Source organism: Bufo bufo, chromosome 3, assembly GCF_905171765.1.
Source record: "Bufo bufo chromosome 3, aBufBuf1.1, whole genome shotgun sequence".
NCBI lineage: Eukaryota > Metazoa > Chordata > Amphibia > Anura > Bufonidae > Bufo > Bufo bufo.
The window spans coordinates 188296571-188308708 of record NC_053391.1 but is presented as its reverse complement, the minus strand read 5'-3'; the positions used below and the strand labels follow the sequence as shown (position 1 = coordinate 188308708).

At 43.7% G+C, this 12138-nt stretch overlaps 1 protein-coding gene across 2 annotated transcripts in view; it reads right to left on the bottom strand.

Moving 5' to 3' along the window:
• Positions 1-1784: 1784 nt before the first annotated feature.
• CCDC181 (coiled-coil domain containing 181) overlaps positions 1785-12138 on the bottom strand; it is a 53378-nt gene continuing 43024 nt past the window's right edge. For both annotated transcript variants that reach the window (XM_040423840.1, XM_040423841.1), the window contains exons 5-6: positions 6734-6885; positions 1785-2175 (exon numbers count right to left, since the gene is read on the bottom strand). In XM_040423840.1, coding sequence (XP_040279774.1) covers positions 2019-2175; positions 6734-6885 — 309 coding nt within the window. In that variant the 3' untranslated portion in view covers positions 1785-2018. The remainder of the gene's footprint in view (positions 2176-6733; positions 6886-12138) is intronic.

The following is a 12138-nucleotide window of genomic DNA, read 5'->3' as shown; positions in this document are numbered from 1 at the left end:
CCTGTCAGCAGATTTACGCCCCCTAAACAGCTGAAGCCATAGAGATAATAGCTGGCATACTTGTCTGGCCTCCTGCACACGACCGTATGGCTTTTTCAGTGTTTTGCGGTCAGTTTTCCACGGATCCGTTGTTCCATTTTTTATTTCCGTTGTGTTTCCGTTTCTGTTCCGTTTTTCCGTATGGCATATACAGTATACAGTAATTACATAGATAAAATTGGGCTGGGCATAACATTTTCAATAGATGGATCTGCAAAAAACGGAACGGAAACGGAAGACATAGGGATGCATTTCCGTATGTGTTCCGGTTTTTTTGCGGACCCATTGACTTGAATGGAGCCACGGAACGTGATTTGCGGGCAATAATAGGACATGTTCTATCTTTAAACGGAACGGAAAAACAGAAATACGGAAACGGAATGCATACGGAGTACATTCCGTTTTTTTTTGCGGAACCATTGAAATTAATGGTTCCGTATACGGACCGTATACGGAACGCAAAAAACGGCCAGTAGACGGGGGGGAAAAACGGTCGTGTGCAGGAGGCCTCTCTCTGACTTCAGCCCACGTCATGCTGTCTATGCCCTCATATATGCTGTTATTTGTTCTTTATAGTTTCCCAGTGGGTACAAACCCACCTGAATGAATTAGATAAGGGCACCACTCTTCTAAGGGGATATTCACACACAGCAGATTTGTTGCAGACATTTTTGTGATTGAAAATCAATCCTTTAAAGCGCCTCTGTCACCCAGATCAACCCTACCCTACCAGGCATATAGCCCGCTAGGGTTGATGCTGATTAAAACGATACCTGGCTTACAGTATGTCTGTCGGCGGTATTGTTGCGGAGAAAAGTGAACTTTTAAAATTATGCAAATGAACTATTCAAGCACCAGAAATTGGGCTTATTCGGTTCAAACATCACTCCAGCGACACCCCTGGTGCTCCATAATGACACCCCATCTGCTTTTCATCATGCCCCCCTTGCTACATGCCTGGTAGGGTACGGTTAATCCGGGTGACAGAGCTGCTTTCATCTGAATGGAACGGATTCTGCAGTAAACACATACATTTTAGCCAGCCCCATTGGGTAGTCACCGAAATTTCTGGAACAAATCTGGTACCTGTGAATATGCCCCAGTACAGACAGGCATCCTTGTGTAGCACACACAGAAAGTTATATGGTGTCCTACATGCATATAGAAAAAATTGATTGGTGGGACCCAAAAGACCCTAATCACCCAATCATATATTTTCAACTGCTGCAGCATCTAAACCACAATGGGGACAAGGTTCCTGGGTGGATCTTAGGTTTCAAAAAGTTGCGACAAACTTTTTGTAACAAAAAGTTGATCTACTTTACTTTTGAATTGACCCTGATAATCTAAAGCTACTTTCACACTCACGTTTGGTGCGGATCCGTCATGGATCAGCACAGACGGATCCGCACCGATAATACAAACGTCTGCATCCGTTCAGAACGGATCCATTTGTATTATCTGTAACATAGCCAAAACTGATCCGTCTTGAACACCATTGAAAGTCAATAGGGAACGGATCCGTTTTCTATTGTGCCATATTGTGTCAGTGAAAACGGATCCGTCCTGACACACAATGTAAGTCAATAGGGACGAATCCGTTTTCACTGACACAGTGCATCGTCAGGCGAACACCAAAACGCTGCAAGCAGCGTTTTGGTGTCCACCTCCAGAGCGGAATGGTGACTGAACGGAGGCAAACTGATGCATTCTGAGCGGATCCTTCTCCATTCAGAATACATTGGGGCTAAACTGATCCGTTTTGGACCGCTTCGGAGAGCCCTGAACGGATCTCACAAACGGAAAGCCAAAACGCCAGTGTGAAAGTAGCCAGGTATTGCCATTTTTACCAGTTTATGTCCCAAATATCTCATTGTCTTGAGCCAGAAAAATATAAACTGAACAATAGAAAAAATAGAGCTTTTCATATAATTCATTATTACTCAGTGACAGACCAAAGTGTTTGATGTGATCACAGTCTAGCGGTCCATGTAGCAGAAAGGTTTCGAGTCAGATATGTTGTAGAGCAAATTATGGATCTGCTTGCTTCTTCTGGCTTCTAGTAAAAGTGTTCTGGACCTTTCCATTGCAGCTTGCTGTTCAGCGCGTTTCTGGATTCGTTTTTGTCTTAGCCACCTACAAAAAGATGGCTGCATGATTAGCTGTCATTGATACATCTAAGGCACACAATGAGAAATCAAGAGCATGTACAGGTGCCCATACACATAAGAGCAGGACCAGCTGACTATCATATGTGTACAGAGGTGTGCCCACTCTTTCCTGAGAGATAATGTCCAGGAAAAGAAGGAGCGGACATGATGAATTTCAACATCACAGAAGTTCGGGCTTGGGATCGGTGTTCTGTAGATTGTATTATTTTCCCTTATAACATGGTTATAAGGGAAAATAATAGCATTCTGAATACAGAATGCATAGTACAATAGCGCTGGAGGGGTTAAAAAACTAAAAATAAAAAAATGTAACTCACCTTAATCCACTTGTTCGCGCAGCCGGCATCTCGTCTGTCTTTAACTGTGAGCAATAGGACCTTTGATGACATCACTGCGTTCATCACATGGTCCATCACATGATCCATCACCATGGTGATGGATCATGTGATGAGCGTAGTGATGTCATTAAAGGTCCTATTGCTCACAGTTAAAGACAGAAGAGATGCCGGCTGCGCGAACAAGCGGATTAAGGTGAGTTAAAAAAAAAAAAATTAAAATATTTTTTTTTAACCCCTCCAGCGCTATTTTACTTAGCATTCTGTATTCAGAATGCTATTATTTTCCCTTATAACCATGTTATAAGGGGAAATAATAATGATCGGGTCCCCATCCCGATCGTCTCCTAGCAACCGTGCGTGAAAATCGCACCGCATCCGCACTTGCTTGCAGCCCCATTCACTTCTATGGGGCCTGCTTTGCGTGGAAAACGCAGAATATAGAACATGCTGCGATTTTCACGCAACGCACAAGTGATGCGTGAAAATCACCGCTCGTGTGCACAGCCCCATAGAAATGAATGGGTCAGGATTCAGTGCGGGTGCAATGCGTTCAACTCACGCATCGCATCCGCGCTAAATACTCGCCCGTGTGAAAGGGACCTAATGCTGTATTAGATTCCTGGGAAGGAAGAGTTTCTTCCCAGGAATCGCCTGCTCGTCAGCGGAGGAGACCGGTGCTATTACATGCAGCGATATCCTCCTCAGTATAGGGAGGAGCGATCGCTATGCCACTGGCGTTTACTATAATGAATGACTATTTACCAGCAGCAGACCGTAAGTTACAGACCACTATCTGCCGCCTGCAAACGATGATCTTTAAACCTGTTTGATTCCCTGATGAACGAGTATTTGCTTGTTCATCGGGTAATCGGCGGCAGTATTACACTGCCAGATCATCGCTAACGAGCAGACAATCTGCTTGTCTAATACAGCCTTTATCCCCCTCTCCCTATTGACAAGTCCTGCGTGCTCAGCCAGGTCAAGCATGCATGTGCATGGGAACTTTGGAGGAATAGCTCCTAATGAGTGCTCATCAGTCCGTCAGCTAGGTAAAGTTTGGTCAAGTGTTCACAGGCTGGGAGGACCTGCTTGGAGTTATCGTTTCCCAACGTCTGGAAAGCTACAGATTACATGATCAGATCTCCAAAGGCTACAGATCATAATAATCTGCACTTTGTAAAGGTGGTTTTGAGAAGGAGATGACTTCTGTAATGGTGCTGCCATGCTAGTTTTTTGTTTTCTTGTGGTTTTTTGGGGGTCTGTACAAAATGCCATGAAATTCATGTGTTTTTAGTGGGGGGTTTTCACATATCAATTTTTGTTGCATTTTTTCAGACCTTATACCTATAGAGAAGTCCATGGAAAATGACTGAAAAAATCCCACACCCAGATTTGAGAAAAATCCCAGGAAATAATTTATAAACATAGTTTTTGAGGTGTTTCATAAACTCTTATGGACCAGTATGTCACATGTGCCCGCAGTTTGTTTGTTTATGTTCTAAAAAAAAAAGTAGACCAAAAAACGTATAAGTCTTCCTTTATATTTCCTATTCCCTTCCAATCCATTTCTAGGTTTGGTGCAAAAACTGCATCAAAAAGCTATGAGTGACATCACCCTTAGGCCTCTCCTGGGACTAGGGCTGCCTTCACATGCAAAAGGAGTTTGTTGCAGAAATTTCTGCGACTGAAAATAACTTCCATTCATCTGAATGGAGTTGTTTTGGTGGCAAGCACACGGGGGGAGATTTATCGTCCCGGAACACTGGAGTTAAAAAGTCGCTAATCTCAGGGATGCAACTTTTTAAACAGTATTTGTGCAATTTTACCACCACAGTGCGGGAGGGGCTGTTGATATCAGCATTTATGTCAGTTCGTTGGCATAAATGATGACTGAAATCTACACCAGCTACAAGCTACATTTTATTCTAGACACACAGACTGCTGGAGGACGTGCTTAATTTATGAGGAGGGGTGCACCTCATCATGAATTAAAGGGGTTATCCTGGCAAATATAATGATGACCTATCTTTGGGACCCCTGCCGAACAGTTGTTACAGGGAGCAGCCGCGCTCACTGGAGCTCTGGGGAGCAGTGATGGTCAGTTCGCAGTGTTCGCCAGCTAAAGATGGCAGCCCGCATGTATTCGCTAGCGAACACTGCGAACTGGCCAACACTGCTTGGGAGTGCTGTGGGCTCCCGGAAGCTTTCCAAGCACAGCGCTGCACATTGTACAGTGGCTGTGCGTGGTATTGCAACTCAACCCCAATTCAATTCAATGGGGCTGAGCTGCAACTAGGCAATGCGACCAATGTACGGTAATGTCACATGGCCTAGGAAGAGGCTGCGACGCTCACAAAGCACTGGCCTCTTCTAACAGCTGATCAACAGGGTCCTGGGTGTTCACTAACAGTGACCAAAATCAGAAATCCCCACTCTTGTGGAGATCTAGCTTCAGTACTTCCAATATTAGCTAGCAAGGAGTCAAATGGCAACAGAGACACATTGCTATATGATGGATTACAAAACCCGCTGTGTTGTACCGGCAGTGGTAACTAAGAAGAAGATTTTGCATACGGCTACACTGGGCTTATTATCCAAATGAGAATTTATTCAGTGGATTTGACACATTTCTGCAGAAAAATCCGCTATTTAAAATCCACATGTGTGTTTGTTGGGGATTCTGGTGAAGATTTGCCGTAGATTTCACCTAAGCACTGCAAAGCGTGAAATCCGCAAGCATAATTTGACAAGCTGCAGATTTAAAATCCACATCGCGGGTCATTTACGCTGCTGATTTTTAATTTTTTTTGCAGCGTGTTGATGAGATTTTTTAAAACATCATCCACTTTGCTGCTACTGTAAAATTCTGCAGATTTGCTACACACAATTCTGCAGCACACGTGTCCTGTGAGGATCTACTCTTTGTGTTCCTTGCCATTTTCAACCATTTTATTGTTTCCATACAGATCTATAGGAACAGTTATATACATTATGGCATGCAAATTGCAAGTCTCGCCCAGGGAAAGCTAGGTGGGCAAGAAAAGTCTGGGAAAAATGGGTCTTTCCTTTTAAGGGCCCATTCAGATGACCATAAGGGTTCCATGCCCGTGATGCAGACTGCAAATAGCGGTCCACAATGCACAGGCACCGGCTGTGTGATTCTCATATTGCGGTGCAGAACCACTGACTTAAATGGGTCGGCGATCTGCAAAATACGGCAAAAGATAGGATCAGAACTCAAAAAGCATACGGAAGCGCTTCCGAGTGTTTCTGTGGGCTTCCGATCCATGCCTCCGCTCTGCAAAAAACTAAGGACATGTCATATATTTTTCCGTATTTTGCGGATCATGGATCCATTCAAGTCAACGTGTCTGCATCTGCACCATGGAGTTCACATGGCCCGTGCCCATATATTGCAGACCCGAAGTTTGCAGTCCACAATAAGGGAACGGAGCCCTTATGGTCGTGTGAATGGGCCCTAATCCTCAAACAACTGAGTTACTAATGAGGCTGAATGAAGGCCAGCCAGGTGACTCCTTTAAATAGGACAGGGCTTCCAATATGGGCAAGGACAGGCATTGGCAAGCCTGTGGGAGCCACCATGATGATGATGTATGCAAGCTGTTTGTTTTCAGGTACTAGGTACTCGGCTCAGGGCCTAACAAAGAGGGTAGTGATAATAGAGGCAGGGTGGACTAGGATTTATTTTGTTGTTGTGATTTTTTTTCTGTGTGAGAAGTATAAAACTGTCTGGGGTCAGTCTACGGTAAATCGAAATTCTATACGTGAAGCAGAATTCTTCATTTGCCAATTGTCTTAACCCATAAGATGGTGATACCTTTGAGCTAACTGACCCCCAAGTTGTCAAAACCGTCGTCAAAAGCTGGATTCACAATTCTGCAAGGTTCAGAGCTAAAATCTCCTAGCCTTCCATGATTGTTTTTCTAGTGAATTATATGTCCAAATGCTCTTTCTGGCACCACTGGGCTACTTGCAGGTTTACTGGCAGGAGTGCAGTGATCGGCAGCCATGTTCCCAAGGTAACAAAAAAAAAGGGGAGGATTAAGGATTCTACAATACACAAGAAGATGAAAACAGAAAATTGGAAGAGAGTAAGAAAAATGAAGATCACATTTCTGATTGCTTGTCCCAGATGTCCTCCTATGCACATTGCCTACTACTTACTGTGAAAATGCCCCTTCCCGGTCTTTTCTATCCAGGAGAAATGCTTCATACTCTTGTTTTTGTAGTTCTTCCATCTTTTTATCTTTTATTTTTTCATTATGTTTTCTTTTTAGCCAAAGAGCAAAAGCTTGCTCTGCATCTTTCTCTTCATCCTTCAAAGCCAACAAGGAAAATAATTAAAAAAAAATACAAAAACATTGACATACATAGTATCTTAACATACCTTTGCATCTGGTCACCTTAAAGGGGTTATCCCATCTTAGACAATGGGGGCATATCGCTAGGATATGCCCCCATTGTCTGATAGGTGCGGGGCCCACCTCTGGGACCCGCACCTACAAGGAGAACTGAGCGGATAAAGTTGAGGAGGGCGCACTGCGCATCCGCAGCCGCTCTCCATTTATTTCTATGGAGCCGCCGAAAATAGCCGAGCGCTGGCTCGGCTATTTCCGTTGGCCCCATAGAAATTAATGGGAGCGGTGGCCGCGCATGCGCTGTGCGCTCCCATTCACTTCAATGGGAGAGGCAGGGAGCTGCGCCTGGTGGTGGACGGACCCCAGGAAACTCGGGGTCCTCCAGCCACAACTCTTCCCGGCTCCATTCTCCTTGTAGGTGTAGGTCCCAGACCCGCACCTATCAGATAATGGGGGTATATCCTAGCGATATGCCCCCATTGTCTAATATGGGATAACCCCTTTAAGTGCTCACGCAGATGACCGAAGCTTGTATTGTGGTCCTCAAACTGCGAATACGCAAAACACGGATACCCGCCTTGTGCGTTCCGCATTTTGTGTAACGGAATGTCCTGTCCTCTATAGTGTGTAAACAAGAAAGACTTAACAAGTCCAGGAGATCACACCCCTATGAGAAGCGCCAAAACCCAAAGTGCATATCAAAGAAATAATTTGTATGTTATAAGGTAATCAAAGGCTAATAGGTTATATAAACATTAGACGTTCACCCTAATTAGGGTGACTAAAAAGAAGAAGAGTGAGTGGATGATGAACACACCACTATAGCGTACCTATAATTAATAGATGGAAATAGTCACATAAAATAGCCGTATAACGGTATATTAAAATAGCCAAGGATAATAATTAACTCACTTCACGGGGGGGGGGGGGGGTGGCCAGCTGGATAAACTCAAGACACCAGCGTGGAGCAATAACCCCCCAGCCAGGAGCGCCCGTAGAGTCTTCAAAACTGATGGTTGCCCAATAGGATGGAAAGAAGGGAACTTCACCTCAGTGTTGGTGTTGAAGGCTTTGGCTTCTTTATTGTAGAAAAACTAGTGCATAAAAGGCTCAACGCGTTTCGGGGTGTGCAAACCCCTTCATCAGGAGCAGGTACAGATAAAAAGATGCCTGTGATAACAATAGTGGTATTTATCTGATAGCCCTATATAGGGCTATGAACATGCCAATAAAGTGTCTTTTGGCGCCAAGGAAGAGCGCATGGGACGCCGAGAATAAAGGACCGCCTCCTTCAAAAGCCCGCTCACGGCTTTGACCAGTGAAAGAAGGGACGGAAACTGAACTTCCGGTTTACCATGCGCTCCACCCTGGAACGCATCCAAGACCAAGGGTTACCCACTACAACTTATTGAAGAATCCAAAAATAGAGTCCTCAAGGAGACACAAATGACTAGTCTTAAACCAAAAACCAAGAATTTGACTAATTCTTACGTATATAGACCGGAAGTCATGGATGCGTTCCAGGGTGGAGCGCATGGTAAACCGGAAGTTCAGTTTCCGTCCCTTCTTTCACTGGTCAAAGCTGTGAGCGGGCTTTTGAAGGAGGCGGTCCTTTATTCTCGGCGTCCCATGCGCTCTTCCTTGGCGCGAAAAGACACTTTATTGGCATGTTCATAGCCCTATATAGGGCTATCAGGTAAATACCACTATTGTTATTACAGGCATCTTTTTATCTGTACCTGCTCCTGATGAAGGGGTTTGCACACCCTGAAACACGTTGAGCCTTTTATGCACTAGTTTTTCTACAATAAAGAAGCCAAAGCCTTCAACAACAACACTGAGGTGAATTTCCCTTCTTTCCATCCTATTGGGCAACCATCAGTTTTGAAGACTCTACGGGCGCTCCTGGCTGGGGGGTTATTGGTCCACGCTAGTGTCTTGAGTTTATCCAGCTGGCCACCCCCCCGTGAAGTGAGTTAATTATTATCCTTGGCTATTTTAATATACTGTTATACGGCTATTTTATGTGACTATTTCCACCTATTAATTATAGGTACGCTAATTAGGGTGCACGTCTAATGTTTATATAACCTATTCGCCTTTGATTACCTTATAACATACAAATTATTTCTTTGATATGCACTTTGGGTTTTGGCGATTCTCATAGGGGTGTAATCTCCTGGACTTGTTAAGTCTTTCTTGTTTACTCCCTATACACACTGATTTCTTTCAGTGTGGACACCCCTTCCAGCTGCCTACCCTGATACACCGGTTCTTCCTGCCTCTGCTTTTTTCCTGTTCTCCATCCACTGGCGCCTCTAGTTATATCCTATCTTTTTGGTATTCTCCATTAGATTGGATTAACCCTCGCATTTTTTTTCTTTCTCTCTATACCTATATACTGTCCACTATAGAACAGTCCTATCTTTGTCCGTAAAATGGACAAGAATAGAACATATAAATAGTATATGGTAGTAGGACGCACAGGGTGCCCACAGTCCAGTAGTATCACCCCACTACTCAGTGAAAGACTTAAAAAATTATATAAAAGACTGGGCACACCTAAGAAATGTGGTCACTACGTTTAATAGAATTAGATACAATGACATATGGAATGTATAAAATCGCGTATAACTAAAATAAATCTGGCACTCCTATATAGCAATTACAAGGTTGCAATTAAAAAGTTGTACAATAAAAAAGGTACCACCTGTAAATGAATCAGTACATCAGTTAATATAATATATAAAGCTGGTGATAAAAATGATAAATAATTCCCAGTTCATGAATGGGGAAAGTTTGTATAGCAGCGTAAATCAAATGTAGCGGCGTGAATCAAGTGTAACAGCACTGCTGGCAACAATAATAGCAAGATAGTTCAAATTCCTATGTTCATTCCAATTGGCAGCAGTAAATAGGATCAAGAACAAAGTCTTCCATATCCATATGACATGCAGTTACAGCCTACAAGTTTAGGCCATTGAAAGAAGTCACTGGGTCGAGTTATGTCTGAGACAATGATGCCCGGACTATATGCAGCGGCGTCCCGCTGTGTTACTGACCTAGCGGCGTCCCGCTAGAGATGAGTATTGAGAATTATAGTAACTGAACCGGCTTCAATATCGGAACAATCTTACCGGTAATTTAGACCTCTGCTGTCCTACGAACCTCAATGGAATATTCTCCTTATGTTCTGCAAGTTGTTTGTTTGCCGCGTTGGTGGATCGCTACACGTGAGCCCGCCGGTTTGGATACGGACTCCGTCTTAATATCACCTCTCCCGCGGGATTTCAAACCGGTATTCGGCACTGGTCTTTCACTAGGTCGTTGTGGGGCACTCACATTTAAGTAGGGGGTCTGACCAGACGCGTTTCGGGGTTGAAATATCCCCACTGAAGAAGGGGATATCGACCACTGAGGAAGGGGATATTTCAACCCCGAAACGTGTCTGGTCAGACCCCCTACTTAAATGTGAGTGCACCACAACGACCTAGTGAAAGACCAATGCCGAATACCAGTTTGAAATTAAGACGGAGGCCGTATCCAAACCGGCGGGCTCACGTGTATCGATCCACCAACGCGGCAAACAAACAACTTGCAGAACATAAGGAGAATATTCCATTGAGGTTCGCAGGACGGCAGAGGTCTAAATTACCGGTAAGATTGTTCCGATATTGAAGCTGGTTCAGTTACTATAATTCTCAATACTCATCTCTAGCGGGACGCCGCTAGGTCAGTAACACAGCGGGACGCTGCTGCATATAGTCCGGGCATTGTCTCAGACATAACTCGACCCAGTGACTTCTTTCAATGGCCTAAACTTGTAGGCTGCATGTCATATGGATATGGAAGACTTTGTTCTTGATCCTATTTACTGCTGCCAATTGGAATGAACATAGGAATTTGAACTATCTTGCTGTTATTGTTGCCAGCAGTGCTGTTACACTTGATTCACGCTGTTACATTTGATTTACGCTGTTACATTTGATTTACGCTGCTATACAAACTTTCCCCATTCATGAACTGGGAATTATTTATCATTTTTATCACCAGCTTTATATATTATATTAACTGATGTACTGATTCATTTACAGGTGGTACCTTTTTTATTGTACAACATTTTAATTGCAAACTTGTAATTGCTATATAGGAGTGCCAGATTTATTTTAGTTATACGCGATTTTATACATTCCATATGTCATTGTATCTAATTCTATTAAACGTAGTGACCAAATTTCTTAGGTGTGCCCAGTCTTTTATATAATTTTTTAAGAATAGAACATGTTCTATTTTTTGGCGGGTGCAACAGAACGGACATACGGATGCGGACAGCACATGTCCATATCATTTGCGGCCCACTAAAGTGAATGCGGATGGGATGCTACATTGCGATCTGGTCGTACAAGCATATTATGATTGCCTATGTGCAACATAATGCCTCCACAACAAGACTGCCCAAACCTGCTGGATTTACTGGCTGCAAGTTCCATGCAACTTTTCTATTACGCGTTGCGATATAAGTTGCTTGAGACTGCTACTTGTTTGTGGCCTGTCTACAATTTGTTTGCTTTTCTTACAGTCAAACTGCAACTCTAAAATACTCACTGACAAATCACACAGATATTTTTGGTCGCTCGAGCTATCAGACATATGTTCTTCTTGGACAACCAAAGTTGCCATCTAGCCTTAGGTCCCTTTACAAGGGACGATGTACAAGCAGATCGTTGGGAAGGAAGTGTTCTTTCCCAAAAATCTGCTGACAGTCTGCTAGCGGAGGAGACCAGTGCATTTACATGCATAGGTCTCCTCCAGAGTATGGGGAGGATCGATCGCTAATGTCTCGTTTCCCGGCAGCAGATCGTGTTTACACAGCACAATCTGCTACCGAGAAACAGGGATTTTTTGTGCTGCACAAACGATACAATTTATCGGGTAATCGGCGGTGCATTTACACTGCCAGATCATTGCTAACAAGAGTTACTATAGGCACTCTAGCTTGTTCTTATCAATAGTGCTGAGCTGTGATTCCAGACAGAACCCATAGACAAGAATGCCTCTGTTTCTGGAAAAACAAGGCAGACACTTTTTCTAGTCCTTGACAAAGTTCTAGTAGTTGCACAGCTACTGTTTTCAAGGTGACAAATACAATGGATCTTAACCACTTAAGGACCACAGGTTTATACCCCCCTAGTGACCAGGCCCTTTTTTATA